The sequence below is a fragment of the Sciurus carolinensis genome, chromosome 7 (genome assembly GCF_902686445.1).
Source record: "Sciurus carolinensis chromosome 7, mSciCar1.2, whole genome shotgun sequence".
NCBI lineage: Eukaryota > Metazoa > Chordata > Mammalia > Rodentia > Sciuridae > Sciurus > Sciurus carolinensis.
This window is the reverse complement of record NC_062219.1, coordinates 114,437,926-114,461,150: the sequence shown is the minus strand read 5'-3', so window position 1 is coordinate 114,461,150 and position 23,225 is coordinate 114,437,926. Positions and strand designations below refer to the sequence as shown.

The 23,225-nt window shown below is 49.6% G+C and overlaps 2 protein-coding genes across 3 annotated transcripts; both read right to left on the bottom strand.

Moving 5' to 3' along the window:
* Nucleotides 1-991: 991 nt before the first annotated feature.
* Nucleotides 992-6,050, bottom strand: Treml1 (triggering receptor expressed on myeloid cells like 1). Its single transcript, XM_047558886.1, has 6 exons — nucleotides 5,956-6,050; nucleotides 5,483-5,815; nucleotides 3,751-3,865; nucleotides 3,184-3,269; nucleotides 2,646-2,698; nucleotides 992-2,280 (listed from the first exon to the last, which is right to left on the bottom strand). Exons 1-6 carry the CDS (start codon nucleotides 5,996-5,998, stop codon nucleotides 1,981-1,983), a joined length of 930 nt encoding a protein of 309 aa, XP_047414842.1. The 5' UTR covers nucleotides 5,999-6,050; the 3' UTR covers nucleotides 992-1,980.
* A 1,996-nt stretch (nucleotides 6,051-8,046) lies between these two features.
* On the bottom strand, nucleotides 8,047-14,766 carry Trem2 (triggering receptor expressed on myeloid cells 2). 2 transcript variants are annotated; one of them, XM_047558708.1, is made up of 5 exons: nucleotides 14,447-14,766; nucleotides 12,641-12,991; nucleotides 10,725-10,815; nucleotides 9,937-10,124; nucleotides 8,047-9,867 (listed from the first exon to the last, which is right to left on the bottom strand). In XM_047558708.1, the coding sequence occupies exons 1-5, from the start codon at nucleotides 14,484-14,486 to the stop codon at nucleotides 9,851-9,853; spliced, it is 687 nt and encodes a 228-aa protein (XP_047414664.1). In that variant the 5' UTR covers nucleotides 14,487-14,766; the 3' UTR covers nucleotides 8,047-9,850. The 2 variants fall into 2 exon arrangements, with proteins under 2 accessions (XP_047414664.1, XP_047414663.1); XM_047558707.1 differs by having other exon boundaries at nucleotides 8,049-9,867; nucleotides 9,937-10,127; nucleotides 14,447-14,756.
* Between the last annotated feature and the right edge of the window lie 8,459 nt (nucleotides 14,767-23,225).

Here is a 23,225-nt window from a genome sequence, read left to right as displayed (position 1 = left end):
CCCATCAACAATGTATGCGTGTATCTTTTCCCCCCACATCCTTGCCAACACACATTATTGCTGGTATTTTTGATAATTGCCATTCTGACTGGAGTGAGATGCAATCTTAAATGCATTTTAACCTATGATATTTTAAACTTAAAATAGGTTTATCAAGACATAATCCCATGGTAAGTAGAGGAGTACTTACTCATATTTCCTCTTCCCCACCATTCAATTAATCATATTATCTTCCTTAGTATTTTCCTTTGTACTGTTGAATATACATTTCTTTCTGCCAGATTCTAAAACATTCTAAATGCATTCAGAGCAGAGTAAGTTTTTCCCACTGGCTGTTTTTAGTCTTCATTCTCTCTTTTGTCTGCTTCCTTTCCCCTCTAGTTTTTAATCATCTTAGCCAGAGAAAATTAGGGCCTAGTCGATTGATGAGTAACCTGACAGTTGCCTCCATAAAGAACAGAAGTTAAATAGGCTCTGTCACAACCTGAGAGTTTCATCACAGGAAACAGAATATCCTGCCCAACCTCCCTGAAAATAGTATCCCTAGGCTTACACAACCTAGAACCTGGAGTGCAGCCCCTGACCTTTGACCTTTGCCTGGGTCAAAGCTTAGGGTTCCTCCAGCTGAGGAAACTGCTTTTGATGTTGTGATTGTTCTTGTTTATAGTACTAGGAACTGAACCCAGAACCTCACACTTGCTAGGCAAGTATTCTATCACTTAGCTACATCTAGGCCTATACCCCTCACCCCACCATTCTTTCTTTTCTCTCTCTCTCTTTCTTTCTCTCTTTTCTTTCTTTTTCTTTCTTTCTCTTCCTCTCTCTCTTTCCTTCTTTTTTAAGACAGTATCTCACCAGTTGACCAGGTTGTCCTTGAACTTGCAGTCCTCCTTCTCAGTCTCCTGAATAGCTGGGATTACAAGTATGTGACACCACACCTGGTCAGGGAAAACCTCTTTATGCTAAATTCTCTGTGATTGTAATATGACCAGGTTCCTGAGTACTTCACCCCCTGTATTTAAGTTGTACATCCTAATTTGGGCAGATGTTTTTAAAAAAAACAGTTTCAAAAGAAATCCTGGCAGAGACCTTAAAGGCCTTTCTGTTTCCAGCCTGGACTAGCTTTCATTCACTCTTGAACATGGCACCCCTCCCCCTCCTGCAGTGCCTTTTCTCCACTGGGCTTTTCCCAGTCTCCACAGTTCAGACCAAAGGAACCAGTGCTACCAGATGACCACAAAACCAAGAGAGCCTGTTCTGGTAAGACTGATGTCTGCAAAGGTCTTTTATGTCCTAATGCTTGAAATTCTTTGTCCTTACAGGGAACAGATTTGGTGTCTATCTTTATTTCTGTCCTTATTCCTGTTCCTCTTCAGTCCCTTCTCCCATATTTCATCTGTCCTGGGTCTCCTTTAACTTATCACTAACTGCCCCACTGTCCCATCATATGCTAGCAACATGATACTTGTTCAAAAGAGGCGAAGCAGAAAGCAAAAGAGCTTCCTTGGCTTAAGCAAATGAATCTACTTTCGGGCCTCAAAGAGGCAGGAAATAGGTTCAGAGGAGTCTTTTTGGTGCCCCTTGACTCAAACTGCACTGCAGTGTTCTGACCAGGGAAGAAACCACTGCAGGACAGACAGGAGATCATGTAGCACAAACTCTGGAACAAAATATTTTTGGTTCATAGACCAAGTGATTGTCAAACTTGTTCCCTTTCCTTCCCAACTCAACCATTAAGTTCACATATCATCATTTAGGGTTTATTTAGCCTGATGTGTAATGGCAGAGGAAGCAGCAGGGGGCAGGGGTCTTCCCCAAGACCCCTTAGTCGTATCTGAATATCACATTCCCTATCAGTAATGTGAGGATATTGGATAATCCCTAGTTGTTCATAGGTTCTGAGAATATAGGGTATGAGCTGGGGGGATGAGTGCACAGAACCCCAGGGTCGGCCCCTGTGTGTGCAGTGTGGTGAGCAATTCAGCTGGGTGGAGTTTGACTGTTAGACAGATCCTGAACTGGCTCACAGGAGGCCCCTCCACTCTTGTCCCCTCCTGGGAAGATAACTGTGGCATATGTCACAGACTCGGAAGAGGGAACCTTAGGAGGCAGAAGGGGTGAGGATGGGGATGGAGGTTTTCCAGGTAGGGGGTCAAGAGGGAAGATGGTGTAGGTGGCATTGTCGAAGGAAGGTGGCGAATCAAGCCCAACATAGGGTGTGTGCAAAGGCAATCCAGCAGCAAGTCCAGAATCATCGATGCGGTGGACTGAGGAGGGCTCCTGCAACAACAGCAGGCGGGTCAGGCAGAGAGGATGCCGCCCGTGTCCAGTTACCTGCAGTGGGAAGCCTGGGAGCACACTGGACATCCAGCTCTCCATCATGCGCACACGCTCTCTCTCTCTGTCTCTCTCTAATCCTAATATGTCTGTCAGTGCAAGAGGGCTTTGCTTTGAATATTTTCAACACCAAGTTACTCCCCAGATGTAGGAAGGTGAGTTACCAGGGTGATCACTGGGGCCAAGTTTACAGCATTTAGGGAGAGGACTGGGCCTTTGACTGGGTCTCTCTCCTTTCTCCACCTTATCATCCTGGGACCTCTCAGTGATTGTGGGAATTTGGCTGTGGACTTGCAGAAGCCTCTTACCATGCCCGAAACTCTCTGGCTCTGGAACTGGTCACAGGTATCAGGCCTGTTCCCTGGCAGGACAGACAACAGCACACAGTCTCTTCCAGGGTTGACCCCATTCCCTCACTCCATTCAGAAGCTCTGAAACTTTTTTCCTAGTGCATATTTGCCTTCCCCACTTCCACCACCAACCCTCTACCCTTCTCCCAGACCCCTCTCCCAGTCTGCCCTGTCTCTCCCCACCCATTTATTGCTTCCATATACAGCCTCCCTCTTAGAACCCTTTCCTACCTATTCCATCCCCTTTCCCCTCATCCCACCCCCATTCCCCAACTCCCCCCCCTTCTTTGCAATCCCATATTTCCCCAGGCCTGCTCCCATTGAATCTCCCTCCCTCCCCTTCATCCCTCAGCTATGGGAATTCTAGGGTGTGGGTCATTAACTAAAGCCCAAACAGGTCTCTCTGTAGGGGAAGGGACCCAGACTCCTGGCCTCATCTGCAAAACCAGTTGACCCATAGAGCCAGCCCAGCAGAGGTGGGTAGACAGCTACTGACCTTTCCTTTTGGCCATGACAGCAAACAGCACCACAGCTGCCACCAGCAGGCCCAGCAGGAACACAGCACACCAGATCAAGGGAATGCTGAGGGACAGAAAGTAATAGGGCTTAATCCTGAGCCCTGTGGGGAGTTGCTAACCAGGAGCCCTGGAAGAGTGAGAGAAGAGCCACATTCTTGGGGAACATGGTTGAGAGGACGTGGAATGGGATGAGGAGGGTAGACTCAGTGGGACAGACACATTATCAGCGTCTCCTGGCTGAAGATCCACTAGGATGAGGGACCCATTGCTGAAGGGTAGAGAGGTTGGTCAGTTAGTTTGTCTGTTGCTCAGAAGTTCCCCAAAGGTGGAAGGAATCTTAAGTTTCCCGCATTTGGGCTGGGGCTATAGCTCAGTTGGTAGAGTGCTTGCCTCGCAAGCACAAAGCCCTGGGTTCAATCCCCAGCACCACCAAAAAAAAAAAAAAGAAGAAAGTTTCCCGCATTCAATTTAATCTAGAGCTCAAAACAAGTCATATCTTCCCCAGTCACCTTCTCCCAGCCACCCCAGTCCAATCTTGCCAGTACCTCTTCTGCTGGCTGAGTTCCCAGGGACTGGCACTGCCTGCAGGGTCCAAGGAGGGGTCCTCGCCCAGACTGCCAGTCTTATGGGTCTCTTCTTCCTCCTCTCCCAGGTCAGGAACTAAGTCAGAAGGAAACATTTGATGAGCATATAGTCATCGTGGGCGGGCTTCCATGCCTTGTTGAGGTCTGAGGGACTAGGAAAACGGAGCCCAGGAAGGAGAAGTCCTGAAAAAGGAACACAAAGAAGATTCTGGGATGTTCCTTAAGGGCCTCTCATTCTGTGGGTCAGGGAATGGTACTAACCCTTTGTATCTGTACCGAGTTGCAAATATATCCATCTTTCCTCTGCCATCAGTCCATGTCCCCCTGAGTCTCTTCTCTGTCTTCTCCATCCCACACCCCTCTACTCTTACCAGTTCTGCTCAGACTATGTAGAAACACCACTGAGTAATCTCTGCCTATCTTTCATTCCCATCCCAGGAAACGTTTCTCCAGCTCTCGTCCTCAATGGTGACCTCGTTCCTGACTCATTAGCCTTAAACAGGGCCTCCCCACATACCTGCGACCCTGTGATCCCACCCGAATGCTGGACGAGCCCCATCACAAGCTCTGCCCTCAGGGTTCCAGGGACTCCAGGTCAGCACTAATGTGAGGCAACACCAGGGGACCCTCTGAGGGCCTTGCTAGTACCCTAGACTCAACTTTGTGGCAAGGCTTCTGTGGTCCCTACAAAGTGCTTGAATTCTGATTACAGGACTCTTCCCAGTGAGGCTTATCACAATTTGTCTTTTAGGAATTTAAAAGAATTCCTCCACCACAGAGTCAAGGAATGAGGAGGACAAAGAATAACTAGGATTGACCGCTGCCTTTGTATTATAGAACAACTCAAGATGAGGGGGTTCCAATGACCATTTAGTCCACTCTCTTATTTGGGGAAGGGAGAATGCATTTTTAAATTTTATTCTTTGGAGATTAGACACAAATTTAGAAAAGGAGGACCAAAAAGTGAAAAAAAAAGAAAAATCAGTATCCATAAGAGAAAAGTAGCAGCAGTCTCTGCTTCAGGTAGCTGACATTTTTCTCTAGGAGAGTTTTTTTTATAGCATTTTATTTTCTGGAAAAAAAATAATATTGACGTGTTTAATAAATTCTTAAATACTAGAAAGATATGGGCCACGCGAATGAAATGTAAAATCAAAGTGTTTTTTATACTGAAATTAGGGTGAGAATTTGGACCTAAATATTAATGACACTTTTTCCATTTTTAGAACTGAATGAGTTGAAGTAGTTCAGTTGTACCCCGCCTGTAGGTCAGGCACCTACTAGATGCTCTGTGAAGACTTGTAAGATTAAGATACGAATTCAGTAAATTTTAAGCCATCAAACTCATTACTAAGAAAGAAAAACCTGAAAGGTCTAAAAATTTTAATTTGTTCGTGCTCAAATTCAATTTTGTTTAAAACATTTCTAAGGAAAAAAAAAGATAGCATTGAGTCTGTGGAAAGTGCTGGAAAAGAGGTAAAAGCCATGGGCTGTGAGGAGGAGCCGCCTTCTGGCAGGGGAAATATCTCAGACTTCCCAGCCAGTTCAGCTTCCGCCCCCTACACAGCTGCCAGGAAGATATCGCCCCCAGTGCCTCCCCACAGGGGCCCTGCCCCTCAAGGCCCCAGAGCCCTGACCGCAGGGGGTGCTGGGAGGGCAGTCAGAGGGTGCAGGTGCGGCCAGGATAACTCACCTGAAGGCAGCACCTCCAGAGAGACCGTGTGCACTGTCTGGGGCCCCATGGCTCCCTCCACCACACAGCCGTACTGCCCTGCGTCCTCCTCCTGCAGCGTGACCATCTCCACCTGCAGCAGACCCCCTCCCAGGTCCGTGAGAAATATGCGCTTGCTTCCTGGGGCCGAGCGATCCACCACTGAGGACACCAGGGGCTGGCAGCCCTCAGGCGAGAACCGGCACCACACCTTCCGAGCTCTGAGGTCCTGGAGCCGGTAGTGGCACTGCACCAGAATGGAGCCCCCCACAGGCACCTGCAGTACCTCGGGGAGACTGCCAGCCGAACCCAGAACTAGGGAAGGAAAGGAGGTGGGAATGATGTCAGTCAGGAGCTGGGCCACCTCCCAGCCCACCCTCTAGCGTGGGATAGAGAATCTGCAGTAACCCGTTGTCCCTGGACAGGGAAGGAGTGCAGTGCTGTCTGAGACTCACCTGCTTGTCCCAGGAGCAGCAGCAGGAGGAGGCTGGGACCCATGACTGGGCAGGCAGATGCCAGTTCTGGGCTTCGCCTGGTCACTGACACAGCATTCCCCTGAGGGAAGGAAGCATCTGTCTCAGCTGGTCACATGGGGCTCTCCGTGACCACAGAGTGGGAGGTGGGGACGGGTGGGCACCTCCAGGGCTGGGGATGGGGAGCTCTTCCAGACCCTGGTTGGCTCCGAGCTCAGGAACTGCCCCTGTGAGGAGGGGCAGGCAAGGCTGGCGAGAAGAAGGGCAGAACCTCGAGCAGGGGCCAGCCCCGGGTGAGGTGAGGGCAGGTCGGCAACTGCAGGGCAAGGGAAGGAGGGAGGTGGTCTCCGGGGTCTTCCGAATCCGAGGATGCAGAGCTATAAAGGAGGACAGGAAAGTGCCCTACTGATGGCCCAAGGCCATCCGGTTTTAAATTCTTCACAGATGGCCCCTCACCACCCAGACCCTCAGGACGCAGGCCCTCCTGCAGTGCAACCTCCCAGCGGAAAACTCCACCTCTGGCGCACCTGGATGGGGCTCGCTTCCCGTCTTGCCTGGACGCGCAGGGCCTTTCCTTCTGGATCCATGTCCTCAGTTCTGGAAAACAGATTATTTCTTTGACAGTTACTTCTCTCTGTTCTTTTTCCTCCCTCCAGTTTTCTATGACTTATTAATAAGTCGCATATGGAATCATCTGTATTCATCTCATTTTCCCATCTCTGCTCATTTCCATCTTTGTGTCCACATTGTTCTGCCTTTTAGGAGATTTCCTCATATTTTCCTCTATCCCTTCTTTTGCTAGCATTTGAATGTTCATTCTTTAATATTTTTAATTTACAAGATCTCTTTTTTTATTCTCCAGACATTCTTTATTTATGGCATACCACTTTTGTTTCATGAATGTTTTGTCCTCTCAGCTGGGAGACAATTTTCAATCCTTCACCTTTCTGCAAAGAGGCGTATTGAGTGAGGGACACTGACCATGCTTTGCTGGAGCGTGATGAGCAGCCATCTTGCCTTGGGACGGCGTCACCTGCAGAGAGATTTGTATCCTTCCCCTTCCTCCCTGGAGAAGATTTATTCACGTTGGAGAATAAGGTTCTCTCTCTCTTTCCCTCTCTCTCTCTCTCTCTCTCTCTCTCTCTCTCTCTCTCTCTCTCTCTCTTTCCCTCCCCCTCCCTCCTTCCCTCCTGCTCTCTCTCAAGATGGACTCACATGCCAGATACTCTATATAATAAACTGCAAATCTCATAATTTGGGGGTCCTGTCCTGTGATGCAAACCCACTGCCTGCACAGGACACACAGGTGTTCATTCATGCTGCCCAGCCCCTGGGCTGAGGAACAAGGGCAGAAGGTGACTAACAAACTGGCCCTGGGCACCAGGGTGGACAGCGGCTGTCACGGAGATGAGAGCTACCTGCCGGGATGCCTGGGTTGGGGCACGCTGCCCCGATCTCCAGGGTGAGGCCTAGAAAGGACTGGAAAAGCCTCTTCCCTCCCCTCCCTCCCCTCTCTTGTCCTTCTTTCCTTCAGGCACAGGGGAGTCCAGAAAGGGAACTGGCCCTGGGAGCCTGAGACAGCCAACTGGGGTCAGCTGAGCCTAGTGAGGCAGGTAAATTGGTGCCCCACCAGCCCTGCCATCTAGGGCTGAGGGTTTCCCTGGGACCTGGCAGAAAGTTCCAAGCAAACCAGCTATTTTTCTGTTCTGCCAACACATGTCAGGTTTTCTGTAATTTCCTCGCACAAAAGTTATTTTCACACCTAATAAGCCACCTGGGGTGTTTTGTAATCTTAGCAGGATTGTGTTCAACATTTAACTGAATTCCTCACATGAATATGTTCCACTGCTGGGACGGAGGTGGCCTCATGTTGCTGGGCATGACAGGGAGGAAGGTAGTGTTTATTGAGGATGTACTATGTGCCGATGCCTGGCCAGGGATTCTCACAAATGTAATTACTTTTAAGCTCGCAACCCCGTGAAGTAGGTCAGGAGTGGGAGTGGGGAGTATTTGTTTATTTATTTGTGTTTGTGGGTGAGGACACGGGCTCAGAGGGTTGAGGAACTTGCTTAAGATGTCTTGTTAGGAGGCAGAGATCAACTGAGACGCCACGATCCTGTTCCCTCAGTCCAGTGTGCTCCTGAGCCCCAGGCTGGGGTTCCAATGGTGATCCCAGTCCAGAGGTGGGTGACAACGTGGCAAAGCAGGAAGGAGGAAAGGCCAAGTTCTCTGAGCACCGCGCTCGAGTGCCAGGCACGCTCCAAGGGCTCCCAGGCCGATTTTGTCAGCATGGTGCCCACAGAGGGAGCAGGCACAGAGGACCCAGCTCAGTCGTGGCCCTTAGAGTTTGTCCAGAATCTGTGGGGATGAGGCAACCGGCCCAAGGTGAACTGATGAAGTTTGATGTGCCGCCAAGCCAGAGAAGCCAAAAAATCACAGTGTGGCCCAGAGTGCTGGCGCTCCCTGGCAGGGGCTGGGGGCAGCCTGAGGCGGGCAGGCGAGGCAGGGCTGGGGTCCATCTGGGACCAGGGGAGCGACAGGAGGCTAGAACATGAGCTCTGGACTGGGCACCTTCTCAGTGAGTCCCCGTCCAGCCTCAGGAGGCCGCGGCCAGAGTTGGGGCCCACCCTCAGGGAACCTCACCCCACTTCCCCCTCACACCTGCATGTCGCAGAGGGAGGTGGGGCTGCTCCCCCTGCCTGGAACACCTCCGTCGTGCGCGCCTGGTCCACTTCCTCCCCTCCTTCACGGACACCTCAGTGGTGCCTTCTGACGGCCATCCCCAGCCCTCCCGCAGGCCAGTACTCTCCCCCCGCTTTGGTCTAATGTTTGTCCCTGGCACTCTGTGCCCTGGGCAGGCCGTCCAGTTCCTGCTGTATGGTGCTGTTGTCTTTCTCCCCTTCTCCCACTGGACAGTGAGCGCCATGTGTCTAGGACCCTCGACCTTTGTCTTTGTCGTTCACTGTTGTCGCTCCTCAGAATGGTGCCTGGCCTGGACCACTAGGCACTGAAGGTGTTCTGGATGAATTAATGGATGGATGAGGGACTGAGCGAGGGGCAGGGTCCCTTGAATGCCAAGTGAGATTTGGATTCCTGGGCAATCCTGGGAAACTCGGAGAAGCCACGGCCCCTCTTGGAGCCTCGGTTTCTTTTTAATAGGATGAGGGGCTTGGACCACGTCCCCAACTCTCAGGGGCTGCACTGACCCAGCCCTTGGCATTTGCCTGGAGGGGAAGTAGTAGCCCGAGGGACGCAAACTCCAGCGGGAAAGGATGAGTCAGTGGGTTGCATGGCCTTGGGGGCAGGGGCAGTGGAGGGCGCCTGGGGCTGGGAGGGAGCTGGCAATAGGCCAAGGAAGCCAAGGAGCAAATGAACGCAGAGGGTGGCGGGAGAGATTTTAGAGAAGAGGGCAGGACTCAGTGACTGGGTCCAGGGAAGGAGAGAGGAAGAGAAAGGTGGGCCAGGTTGGAGCCTGTGAGACTAGAGGGACGTGGTTCCCTTGGACCCCAGGTCCCCAGCATGAGATCTTTTCGCTTTCCCTCATCCAAATTCATTCTCCTACCGTGAAGCAAGAGAAGACCTTCTCGAAGCCCCAAATCCAGTAAAATAGGACAGTCTTGGATTGATTTCTGAAAGTTTAGTATGAAAAGCCCAGAAGTTGACAAGTGACCTGCCTCCCAACACACACACACACACACACACACACACACACACACACACGTCCCTGCTTCCGGGCCCCAGGGAGAGCAGGGTGCAGACTGAGTGGCGTCTTGCCAGAGCAGAAACAGGAGTCTTGGTGGCCAAGGGGCATACAGGCAGGCTGGGGCAGCCCCTGGCGGGCCTCTCCCCGCTTCTCCTCCGCCGGGGTCCTCTTGCCTCAGGGGCTCCTCAGGCCTGCAACGGATGGTGCGCTCAGCCCCTCCACCCGCCAGTCCCCCAGCCACTGCCACGCTCCCGGCTCACCTGTCAGGGTCTGCAGCTGGTGGTCTGTGTCGTAGCCACTGTCCAGCCCACTGGCCAGCAAAGTCCCCAGCTTCTGCCAACGCCAGGCTGCAACCCAGAGAGCACTGGCTGCTAGAAGCTTGCTGAGAAAGATGAAGGCCAGGAGCAGAAGGACGGAAGTAGGTGGAAAAGAGGTCTCCCTCGAGAGGCTCCTTGGGAAGAGGGGACAGAGGGGAGGCTTGAGGTGACCTGCAAACTGGAATCTCCTCAGAGCTTCAGGAAAGCTCCCTGCCCAGCACATCCCCGGAAGGGGCTTCGTGGGGCTCAGGGGAGCCTGCAGTCAGTTCTAGGCAAGGGTCCCCACTAACCTGCTAAGCACGCCACCTTCCCCTGCGAGAGCCTTCTGAGGTCCACGTGGTATTCTAAGGTGTGTGAGTGTGTGTGCACACGCGTGCACTCAGTGGTTACATGGATTTTTGACACCAATACACAGGCGTAGACCAGTCGGAAAAGATTCTGGTTGTGCCAAAGGGGCAGGGATCCAGGCGTCCCAGGTTGCTGAGGCGTGGGGCTGTCGGGCTGCCAGGGGAAGGGTGGGGGGCTGCCCACTGGGGAGTCTTAGGGCCGCACTCTCGACAAAGGGTGACAGAAGGATTTCAATCTCCTGTCAGCTGGCACGAACCAGCTGGTTGGAAGGGTGAACCTGGCCAGGACTTCCTGCTCTAGTGGTCCCGGGACCGCCACTCCACCTGGTGATGGGCTCTGTGGCGTGGGAGTCCGCAGGGTCTGGGAAAGGGCTGCCCACTCACCTGGAGAAGCTGCGCTCCACTGAGACACCCTCCGAGCTCCCGGACTCCTCAGGGACCCAGAGACCTTCAGTGTCCTGGTGATCCTGGGGGTCTGCGGGAGACAGCTGTGAGTTGGTGGCCCTGTCCTCCTTCAGGCCAGCTGCCTTGGTGGGGAGAACCCACAGGGGTTGGGGAGGCGCTCGGGGTTCCCGTCCTGCACGGATCGAGTCAGGAGCGTCTCAGCTTCAATAGCCTCACCTACACCTTGGGCAAGTAGGATCGCCTCCTTGCTAACGATGGCAGGATTCAGCAGGGGCAGCCCTGCGGAGCGTCTGGCGTCACACGGGAGCTCAGGGGCTGCCCTCCCTCCCGCCATCACACGTCCCTCCCTCCTTCCACGTGGAAAACCCTGTGTACCTATGGAGCTGTCTGCACCAGCAACGGGTTATTATGACTATGTCATTTCCTGCCACCCCTTGAGAGTTGGCTGAGCCTTTGACCCTGATGGGGCTGGAAACGCATGTCTCTGTGCCCCGCTTCGCAGAAGAGAGGTGGGGTCTCCCTGGCTTCCGCTCCTTAAGAAGATGCATCTGACCCTCACCGATGATAAAGGACCACACTGGATGTTGTGGTTTGGATGTGAGGATGTGAGGTGTCCCCCAAAAGCTCAAGTGTGAGACAATGCAGGAAGGTTCAGAGAAGTGATTGGGTTGTGAGCGGCTTAACCCAGTCAGTGAGTTAATCCCCCTGACAGGATGAACTGAGTGGTCACTGAAGTGTAGGTGTGCTGGAGGAGGTGGGCACTGGGGTGTGGCCTTGGGTCTATATTTGTATCTGGCAAGTGGAGTCTCTCTCTGCTTCCTGATCACTGTGAAGCCAGCTGCTTCCCTCTGCCACACTCTCCCACCATGATGTCCTGCCTCACCTCGAGCCCTGGGAAAGGGAGCCGGCCTTCTGTGAACTAAGACCTCTGAAACCCTGAGCCCTCAAATAAACCCTTCCTCTTCTATAGTTGTGCTGGTCGGGTCATTTAGCCACAGCAGCACAACAGCTGACTAAAATACTGGGCGTCACTGGAAAAGAGGAGAGACAGAAGGGGCTCTGGAACCCCCGTCGCCCTCCTCTGGGACACAGCTGTCCGCTAGAGACAGGCAGAAGGCTCTCCTGGAGGGTGGTCCCAGTGCAAAGCTCGGGGGTGTCCCCCCTCCTCAAGCCAGGCTTGCTGATCCCAGGTCAGTTCAGTGACAGGAGGTCTGCACCAGTGTCCCCCCTCCCCTGCTCCCAAGCATCACAGAAACCCTGGGACCACCAGGACAAACACCATCATCTCCATTTAAACCATTTTTCCTCTTTTTTTTTTTTTTCATACTGGGGGGAAAATCCAGGGGCTTCTGATGTGCTAAGCAAGAGCGCTACCACTGAGCTTCACTCCCAGCCCAACATCTCCATTGCAGGATGAGGAAACGGAGGACCGGAGAAGCGAAGCACAGTGCGCAGCTCGAGCAAGCATCCTCTCAGGGTTGCTTTTCTGCACCGAAAACTTAACCTGTGTTGGGAGGTTCACTGGCTGATTGGGTGAGTGAAGAGATTAACCTGCTGCCCCATAAAGACCACCTGTCGTGCTCACATACTAAGCGGATGTTAAATGCATAAAGCAATTCGAGGAAGTAGGGCCAAAGCTAACTCAGACAATGTTTCAATGCAAATAGAGAAAGACACCCTGCCTACAGGTAATACAGCCCTGCACCAGGGAGCTCAAGAGGAGTCCAGCCTGCACGTTGGCTCCCTTGCACAGTGAGCAACCTGCAAAACCATCCATGGGATCCACACGTGGGTTTCCGCAGGATCCATAGGAGGCCAGAGTGTGGTCCTACACACAGATGCCCAGAACATGAGGCCTGGCCCGAACACAGACCGGGGACACACCAGCCACTCACCTGCCAGCACCTCCACCAGAACCTTCTGGAGCGTGTCAGCCTCACTGCCCCGGAGGCTCTGGCACTGGTAGAAGCCAGCATCACGGTCTTGAAGGTTCCGCAGTGTGACAGTGAGCGTGCCGCCCAGGGCGTCATCCGTGATGGCCGTGCTCCCATTCCACTTCTTGAGGAAGGCCAGCAGCCACAGGCTGTGCGTGCTGACGACTCGCTGGCACGGACCCTCCTCGTCCCGCTGGCGGCACCAGGCCTTGCGCCGCGCCCAGTGCTTGGTGGAGTCGTAGGGGCAGGAGACCTGCAGGGACTGGCCCGCCACGCCCTGGAACACCGTGGTGTTGTGGGCTCGGGTTGACTCTGCAGAAGAGACATTCGTTGTCTCTTTATTTGCCGAATATTTATTGAATAGCTACTATGTGCAGTGAGCCAAACAGATAAAAATTCTGCCCTTCAGGAGCTTATACAAATTGGAAGAAAGAAACACCTATGTGGCACAGCCCAGACATGATTTTGTGGGGAACTGGGAACCAGGAAACTTAGTCTGGTTTTCGCACTTTTTGCCTTGCTGGGTATCCTTAGAGAAGAAACTGGCCCTCTCTGGGCCCTCTTTCCAGAGATGCATAGTTTTAAAGCCCCTCCGGTTCTCTTCTGCACATCTTTCTCCTGTCTTATGGGATGAGGACCCCTCCTCTCTTGTCCTCATTTCAAGAGAGCAGGGTCACTGGCCCCTCAGGCCTGGAGCTGGTTCCAGGAGGCTGGGCCAGGCCTCCTCCCTGCCCTGGCCACCCTCGCCTCTCTGTGGCTGTCCACGCTGGTCCTCCTGCACATTCTCCTCTCTCCTGACCGTGAGCTTCCAGCTTCCCTATTTCTGTGACTTTGTTCCCCTTTCAGGAAGGACTTGTTTCAGAACTATTTTGGGGGAGACATGAGGCTGCTATTTTAGGGATCCTCTTTGGGGTGAAGGAGACAGACTTGGAGCCCCGGCTTCTCGCCAGGCAGGGGCTACTAGGGAGTCACCAGAACCTTCTGCCTTGGCCTCTTTCTTGCCCAGCCCCCACCTCTAACCATCATTGTGCCAGAAACTTGAAAGATAGGACCAAGAAGCTGGCGACCTGCCTTTTCTGGAACCAGAGACCCCGATGCACAGTGGTCCTCCCTCGCACCCCTTTCCGTCCATTCCTCTGCCTCCACTGGGCCAGCATGCCCCACCTCTCTCCCTCCACCTCCACGGGAGCTTCCGGGACACTGTCCATGGCTGTGAGCTCTCCTCTCGCCCAGGTTTGCCTGCTGCTTTGGGAAGAGGCTATCATATGCAAGAATTGGGGTGTCAATGCCCCCAACTCGGTGGCCAAAACCTCCAGTCCAAACCTCCCATCAAGAGCTGAGGCCGAGAGCACCTTCCAAGCATGAGAGGGTCCTCTCAAAGATGCAGGCCACAGTTCCGAGTCTTTCCTCCTTCCTTCCCTCTCTCCCTGCCATTCCCTGGAGGCTGGTCTTGTGCTTAAGTGGTTCATAATTTTAGGGGCGCCTATCAGTGCCCCAAACTTCCCCTGACTGCCAGCTGGTGCCTAAGATACCCCCATCAGCCTCTCCTTCCCATATGAATGGAGGCCCGCAGCTCCTTAAACCTCCATCACATCACCATCGGCCTGTGTGGGTTTGGATGCTGGGGAGGGGCAGGGTGGGGACAGCTGGGCAGAGCAGGTGGCTTGGCCTTCAACCTCCCTCTGGGTTCAGCTCAGTGCCCACCTCCCCGCCTCCACCTAGTCATGCTCAGGGAAGGGAGGCAAAGGAGGCTTGCACGGGGCCTACCTGTGACAAGGAGCAGGACCACCAGCCAGAGAGGCCCCATGCCGCCTGTCCCTGGCCAAGGACAGATGTGCCTTGTGCAAGATCTTGTCTTTCTCTTGAGCTGCAGAAAAGAGAGGGACAGCCACGTCAGGCGCTGCCCACAGGAACTGGGCTTCTGGTCATTGAGCAAGAGTCAGGACTGGGGTCTGACTTCGTGATTCAGAGGGGTGCGTGGGAGGAGGCGCGAGGAGGAGCCGGCGCTGCAGCCTGGCTGGGGGAGGCTGGGCATCCCGGACCTCTGAGAGGCCAGTCGCCCTCCTGCCAGCACCCGCCCGGGGCCCCGCCAGGCTGGGGCTGCTCAGCCATCTCCCGGCCGAGCCCGGCCTAGGGGTCCCTGTGCCCACAGCTGCAGTGCCAGCCACCGCCTGGTGCTGGCCTCCTCTGGGAGCTCGTGACCCACATTCGGCCCGTCTCGTCCTTCCCCTGGGCTGGCACGCCCAGAGTGTGGCAGCAGCTAGGAACCTGCTCCGGGCCCAGACCTCCTCCTCCAGGTCGGCCCTTCCTTGCTTCTCGAGTCTGTCTGTAACTCACACCCAGAGCCCCTCCGAGTCCCATGATGCTCACGTGTGGCGCTATCGGGAGGATGCCAGGGACGCTTGCAAGTGAAGGGCTTGCCACGTTCCGGAGGCGCCGCCAAGCACTGACGTCCTGTCACCCCAGCGAGCAGGAGCAGGGGAAAACGGGTCGCCCGTGAGAGGAAGAAATCTCTCTCCCAACTGAAATGTCCCCCAGTCTGGTCTCCTTTGACCAGCTGGTGTTTCCTGAGTGACATGCTCACAGTGACATTTATTTTATGCATAGGGCACGACTTGAACTCCTGACCACCCAATGGGACAGAGTAGGACATGGCACTTCCCAGAGTCCTTGGGTAGGGTGTTTTCCCACAGGTTCCCATGAAGGGTGACCCAGGCACAGGGACCCACATGTGCAGTGCACAAAGGTGAGAAGTGGCCCCGTGAGCCTGGGATGGGTGGGGGAGGCGTGAAGCATTATCCAGGGTCAGGAATTGAGTCATGCTGGGGGTCACGGCGGGAGAGGCTGGGCACTGTGGAGGCTGCACATGACCAGGCTCTAGTCTCCTGCAGGCACTCATCTATTTGGTTGGGTTTTGTTTGTTTATTTGGTACAGGGACTGAATCCAGGGGCTTAATCCCTGAGCCTCATTCCCAGTCCTTTTTATATTTTATTTAGAGACAGCATCCCACTAAGTTGCTTAGGGCCTCCCTAAGTTGCTGAGGCTGGCCTTGAACTTGAGATCCTCCTGCCTCAGCCTCCGAGCTGCTAGGATTACAGGTGTACACCACTGTGCCTGGCTTATTTGTTCCTTATTCACATATTTACTCAGGTCTATCGTGCCTTGGCCATGAGGACAAGAAGTGCATTTGGAGATAGGAGTTCAACTGCCCACCTTTGACCTGAAACCTCAGGGTCACTGGCTCCCTCTATTTGTACCCTTCTGGAGTTTTTCCCTAAAAGTTACGTTTATGGGTAAATAATTCACATGAAAAAAAACTTGTCACTTTTGGGCATCCAGTTCTATGAATTTTGACCACCTCATACATCCATGCGACAACTACCCCATCGCCAAGTCTACCAACACACACAATAGTGGAGAGCCCTTCCATCAGCCAAGCTCCCTGTGCCCCGCATAGCCAATCTCTTCCTGTCTGATTCTCAGTCCTGGCAACTACCCGCCCGACTTCTGTTCCTGCAACCTCTGGCCCTTTCTAGAGGGTCCTCTACGTGGACCACACAGCGCGGAGGCTGTTGAGTCTGTCTTCTCTCACACATCGTAAGCACTCGACAGGTGTGAAGCTGTGTTTCTCAGTCATTTATTGCAGAACATTATTTTGTTGTATGACTAGACCACAGGTAGTTCAGCCATCTGCTGGCTCAGGGACATGTGGTGTGTTTCCGGTTTGGGAAAATTGTGAAAAAAGTCATGACCTTCATGTTTATAAACATTTCTGCATCTAAACCTTCATGTATATAGACATTCACATGTATAAGCATGCATGTATTTATCTTTTGTGTGCACATATTTTTCATTTCTCTTAGATAAAACCCTAGAAGTAGGGGTTCCAGGTCAAATATAAGTGTTTACCTCTTTAAAGGCCATATTGTCAGAATTTTTAAAAAAAATTTTTTTCCTCTCTCTCTCTCTCAGTACTTGGAATTGAACCCAGGGCCTCCTGCATGCTAGACAAGCACTCTACCACTGAGCTACATCACCCAGTCCCACCAAATTTTTTAAAAAGCCTTTTTATACGTTTATGGTGATATCTCATTATGGTTTTAATTTGCATTTTCCTAATGACTAGTGATGTTGAACATCTTTTTATTGTTATCTGTATATCTTTGACAAAGTATTAGTTCAACTCTTTTGTCCTTTTATTGTTTATTATTAACATAGTTATTAAATTGTGAGAATTTTTTTATATTCTGGATACCAGTCCTTTATTGGATATGTGATTTGTAGAGACTTGCTGGACAAGTTTCTCAACACTGAATTTCACTATTTGGGTTTGTGAAGCTATGGCAAAAATAAAAAATAAAAGAAGGAATAACAACAACCACAAAGACCAGGTGTGGTGTAATCCTAGCAACTTGGGAGGCTGAGGCAGGAGGATGGAAATTTTAAGGCCAGCCTGGGCAACTTAGTGAGAGCCTGTCTCAAAGTGAAATGAAAAAGGCAGGCTGTAGCTCAGTGGTAGAGCACCCAGGGTTCCATTCCTTAATACCCTAATAATAATATAAAAGTAATAATAATAGCTGTTACCATTTTCCTTCCACCTAAATATATTTCTCTCTAAAATTCTCCCTCCATCCTTGTCCATTTTCCTCTTCCAAAATACGGTTCCCTCTGCCCCAATGTCCCTAGCCACACACTCCCTCACCTATGCCTTCTCCTCCAGGGTCTCCCAGTTCTCCCATCCCCACTCCCCAACTTTACCTCCACCTTCAAAGGATCTGGTCTCCTCCGTCCTAAAATCTCCGCGTGTGCCTCTGCCTCCCCGCTGGGGACTGCCCTCTCATGCTCTGCTCCCATGGGTGCTTGCAGCCCCATCTCCACTCCTCCCACCCACACACTGCTTTTAAAAATATTTTTCAACTTTTTTTAATTATGCAGCATTTAAAATATATACAAACATAGACTGAATGGTATCATAAACCCCATCTGCCAATCACCCATCTTCAACAGGGCAACGACTTAAGGCGGATCTCACGGGATCTACCTCCCTTCCTCATGTATTATTTGGAAGCAAATACCATCCCTCATGGCGTTTCATCCACATTATCATCGTTATGGATGAAATGCTAAAATGACTCTTTAAAGTATTGCCATAAATCTTAAAGAACTTCCAATTGTTCCAACAATATCATGTATTTCACAGGTTTAAAAAGAATCAGGATTCTAATAAGTCTATGCATCCAGTTGGCTAATATGATATGTCTTTAATGTCTCTATAAAGTTTCCCTCCGCCTTTTCCTTCCCTTGCAGTTTATTTGTTAAAGAAGCCAGATGGTTGGTCCTGTAGAATTTCCCAGAGCGTTGATGGTGTTGCCTAACTTTCTCCTTGGTCTCTGCATTTTCTATTATTGATGCTTAGCGATAAAGCTTCTTCTAGATTTTTTTTCCTGCTTTAGCAAATACTTCGTAGGTGGGGGTGTGTTCGTCTAGCAGCGAGTTCCTGTGGAGAGAGGGCTTCTTTTTGTGATGTTAGCAGCTTTCTTGCTCAACACCCAGATTCATCAATTCGTTGGAGGCCACCAAAGGGATCATTTCTGTGTGAGAGTGACACTCCTGTCCTGTGCTTGGCTTGTATAAGAGAGGTGGGCTTTATTCTTTGTTTTATTAGCATGCTTTAAAAAGAGAGCACGTCTTGGTTCAGCACCACTCTGCAATTGTGACTGGTTAGATTTTAAGCCTGGGTATAACTATAAATGAGTTATTTAAACAGATTGGAACCGTTTCTATCCTTTGTCATGGTTATCATTACTGATGTTCAGATTATTATATCTTTGACCGGTGGTTAGTTTCTGAGTCCTTTGAGCTGATCCAAGTTGTCTGTGACAGCTTCTTCACCATCTGGTGTGACAAGATGTTCCAGACTTAGCTTGTAAATTTCTTGCTAGACTTGGGTCAATCATTTTTTGGGTGGGGCTGGCTCCTTTTGAGTAAACACTGGTATTTTAAGACCTACAAGCGGGGCACTATGGGTGTCTATTGCTACTGGTTTGCTCATTGTATTTAGGCTTTATTACTGGACAAAGTCATAAAATATGTTACCTTTTAAACTAGTTCTTCAAGAGTTTATGCTGATACTTTTAATACAGTATTAGGACAATAACCAGGTGCAGTGATCCATGCCTATAATCCCAGCAATGTGGGAGGCTGAGGCAAGAGGATTACAAATTCAAGGCCAGCCTCAGCAACTTAGTAAGGCCCTGTGCAACTTAGAGAGATCCTGTCTCAAAATAAAAAACAAAAGGGGCTGGGGATGTAGCTCTGTGGTAAAGCACCCCCAAGTTAAATCTCCAGTACAAAAAAAATAAATAAATAAAATAAAAGCAGGGCTACAGATCAAGTTACTATCTAATGCCTTTTGTCTTGCATCTTTATCTTCTTTCTCTCACATTTAGAATTCTACCCCCAAATGGTAGAATTAGAGTATCACATAGTTACTCATTTGCTTTATTTCACCTATGGTTCAAGAGTCACAGAATAATACCACCAGTCTAGTCTGCTCACCAACAGTATGCTTACTGAGAACAGCTAAACCTTTTATTTGGCTATTATTTTTATTCTTAGGGTTTACCCTGCTGGAGATATATAATTAATATACCGTGTAAAGTTGTTCCTCTCTGTGTGTTATGACCCCAACTTGAAATTAGCTGGGTTCATACATTTCTTTTCTTTTTCCTGGTTCTTTATTTATTTTGCTATTCTTAAAGGGGAATGTCTTTTATGACATTGTGATCTAGTATGAAATATATATTTGGTCTCCATCCTGGGTTCCTGAGACAGAGCTCCCAATCTCCTTGTGGATGAGGGTGCTAGGAGAATCTTTAGTTCTAATAGTTGGTCTTTGAGCTCTGACTAATGTCACAGAGCTCCTAAGATCTTTGTAATATCCTGAATAATGGGAATATCTGACACAGAGCTCCTAAATCCCTTGGAATTTCCTGAGCAATAGGAGCCTCTTTTGTTGTAAATAAATGAGTAAATGTAAGTAAAGTGATTCCCTGCATTCTGTGAGCCTCTCTAGGAAATTAATCAAACCCGAGGAGGAGATCCTGAGAACCTCCAATTTCACAGTCAGATGATCAGACGTACAAGTCACCCTGGGACATGCAACTGGCATCTCACTAGAGTCGTCTCATGGACCTGAGCCCTTCCTGCCTAAGAATTAAATTGAGTTGTAGGACACCCAGCTGGTGGCCAGTGGAGTCTTGCTCAATATGTGGGGGAAACCCACACCCATTTTGTTGATCGTAGAAGTATTCCCTATTGAGTGTTGAGCATGAGAGTAGGAAGCCCTTGTTTTGTCTGTTTTCCTACCTTAGACAGCATTTTATTCAAGTTTTTCCTCAGGAATGGCTTCCTCCCAGCCCTTACCCTCCTTGGCTTTTCCATTGTCTTTGACCTTCTTGACCACATGCTAGTTATTCTCCATGCCTGCCCCTACCCTGACCCACGCTCCCCCGTATTCAGCCCTGCTTGTCGCTGGGAGACTAGCCTCCCCTATCCCTGGTCACTCTGTCCAAGCTCCCAGTCCTCTGACTTGATACTGAGTCTGGTCAAAGGGAGCCTCTGGCCAGAGTGAAGAGAAGAAGTGATTTCCCCTCCTGCCCCTGCCCGTGGCCACCCCTCTCACTCACTGCAGCAAGATGGTTCTTTCTTCTTGCTCTTCCCAGCCAGGGGACCTAACAGCTCCCCGTCTTGGATGCATGACCATGCCTTATCTTTTCCCACTCCTCAGTGAAGAACCTCGTTCTTCGATCAGCAACCGAACCCTGTGTGTGCATCTGTTCCTGGGAGGGAACTTGACCTACGACGACCCTCTTCTTCTTGGTGCTCCTTTCACTCCAGGAGAAACTGGAGAGCTCGGAGAGCCAGGGGCAGCTCTTCCCCAGGGGCGTGTTTGTTTATTGCACAAATACTTTCCAAGCAAAACCAGTGCCAGGGCACAGGTAGGGTGCTGCCTCTCTCTTGCTGATCTGGAAGGGATGTCGATGGGAATCTGTAGGGACAGATTCTAGAAGGTCAACACCTTGGGTTGAGGGAGTGCAGGCAGGCCCTCAAATGAATCACCACGGAAAATGTGGAACATGTGACCAACGCCATCTCAGCCAGAAAGGCATATTTTTGGGCTCCTGGTCTGAGAGTAAGCTGAGAAGTTAGGCAGACAATCAGCGTGGAAAACGGAACCCAAGTTTTGACCACAGAGGTCTAACAACCGAGGACTCATCCTGCGGTGCTGGGAGAGGGTTATTGGAGAAGTGCTGACTTTCTGAAGGAAGCCGGTTCCTCCAGAGAGGGGCTGATTCCCACTGGTAGCACTGACGGAACCGCCCACCACCAGACGGTGGCGCTGTTCCCCCGTAACACCCTGGTCCCAGCCAGGTTGGGAGTCCTTTCCCTTTAAGCCCATAGTACAACAGCCTACGGATCAAACAAGGTAATCCACCCAGAGACCAGTGACTTCCTAACTTTGTCTAACCTGGAAGCCCTGCTAACAGTATTCTAAATTTTTGGGACATTAGCCAGAGTTCTGGAGTTGATATATGAACCTGAGTTAGAGTAGAAAGAAAAATAAAATAAAATTCTTAAATCAGTTTCTCCAAAATTTAATTGATCCTCCAAGACTTCAGAATTTTTAAAATTAGAAATTTAAAAAAATTAATTCATAAAAATCTATTTGTTGAAATTATGACTCAAGACCTAACAGCACATATAAAGTAGATGTCATTACATAAATAATATCAATAATTCCATGGTAAATACTTCTTATGTAATCAAAACACTATATATTTAACTGACAGGCAGCTTCTCCCAGGCCACCTGCCATACTTAAATGGGATACATCTTTATTAGTATACTGTCTACATAAAATATGTTATATATTTTTGAAATCTTTTAAAGACCCTATGTAATGACTTTTTATGTAAAAAATACATAAAAATTCATCTAAAAAAGTAAAAGTTGTCCCTAATTCCATCACTTAAAACATGATCATTTATTGAGTGAATAATAGGTGCTAGGCAATGTTCTAAATAATTTACATGTTTAGAACATCATTATGTATTAACATTAATTATATTGCACATTAACATAATACAATGCATTATATTACTCTGCATGAATGTATTAACAGGCACTCTGCTTCATCATTAGCTATGAGGTAGGTAATATAATTGCTCCAGGTAACTGAGATTCTAGGATCACAGAGTTTGTAAAAGATGGAACTTGGATTTAAACCTGGGTAGTCTGTCTCCAGATCCAGTCCTCCATAATTGTATTGGGTGGAATTTTTCTCCACTCCTCTAATCCCATTATGCAGAGGTAATTGCTATTAACATTGTTTCATTTGTTCATCTAGTCCTTTTTCTGTGGTTACACACAGAGGAGCTCATGCTAGATGTGTTATTTGGAGTTTGCATTTTTTTTCAGTTAATATACCTGAGTCATCTTTCCACATCAACAGAGACAGTTTTACTTTATTATTTATAATGTCTGTATAATATGGTGTGGATATAGCATAATTTATTTAAGTAGGCTCTTATTAATAGATATTAAGCAAGTTTCTAGTTGGCTCTTGCCAACTTTTTCTTTACATTATACCACAATATAATATTATAACATAATATGATAATATTTGGAGAAAATATACAATCAGCATGGACTTCTGAATATATATTTTTAGTAGTAGATGGACACAATACCTTTATTTTATTTATTTATTTTTATGTGGTGCTGAGGATCGAACCCAGTTCCTCACACGTGCTAGGCAAGTGCTCTACCACACTCAGCCAGCATGGATTATTTTCTCATGATACTAATGTCTCTTTTTTATTTGTTTTATTTTGCTTCATATTTTCTTGGTACATTACAGTTGCATGCTACTGTCTCTTAAGAGATTCATGTTTTGTGGAGCATTGGGATTCTAGTTTAAATACTCGAATAGATAGAGAGTAAGCTGCAGTAAGCTTGCGATTCACCTCTTTTGTGGTCTGAGGCTACTGTCCTGCAGCAGAACTCCTCTTTAGACAATTCCTGCCCCAAGTCTCCAAAGCATTGCCTCAACCTCAAATATTGCAACCTCAAAAACACCAGACCAGGGAGCTCTGGAGGATCCACCCTGTCACCCACCCAAGGACCAGCATGTTGATGTCTAAGCTTGTGACAGAGGAGACCTGTTTTCTCTTGCAAAGGCATTATTGACCTACCAGCGGGTTGCAAAGGAGTGAAGAGCCAGGAAAACAGGAGAGATTTGATTGAGAACTGTGAGACAGTACTGCCAGGTATTGACAGCAAGATAAATAAGGACTTTGAAAATGTTTGTGTGTGTGTGTTTCCTTGAAGAACAGATTAAATTTTAGTTTATTTTGAATTTTTTTTTGTGTGTGTGTGTGGTGTCAGTCAGTTTCCTAGAATAAAATCCCAAGAAAGCCAGGCCCATCATGAAGCCTGGCTTGTGACAGCTTTCACGCATGACAGTTGCAGTGGACAGAGGCA

Bases quoted from the DNA above. Each gene is read 5' to 3' on its own strand.
- Treml1 (XM_047558886.1), bottom strand. From the start codon at position 5,998: ATGGGTCCCAGCCTCCTCCTGCTGCTGCTCCTGGGACAAGCAG. The intron at 3,270-3,750 runs GTACTGGCAAGA...TCTGTCCCTCAG, and splicing joins GAACTCAGCCAGCAGAAGAG to CATTCCCTTGATCTGGTGTG. The intron at 2,281-2,645 runs GTAAGAGGCTTC...CTGTTGTTGCAG, and splicing joins GCCAGAGAGTTTCGGGCATG to GAGCCCTCCTCAGTCCACCG.
- Trem2 (XM_047558707.1), bottom strand. From the start codon at position 14,486: ATGGGGCCTCTCTGGCTGGTGGTCCTGCTCCTTGTCACAG. The intron at 12,992-14,446 runs GTAGGCCCCGTG...TCTCTTCTGCAG, and splicing joins GGTCCTGCTCCTTGTCACAG to AGTCAACCCGAGCCCACAAC. The intron at 10,816-12,640 runs GTGAGTGGCTGG...TGTCTCCCGCAG, and splicing joins TCTGGTGGAGGTGCTGGCAG to ACCCCCAGGATCACCAGGAC.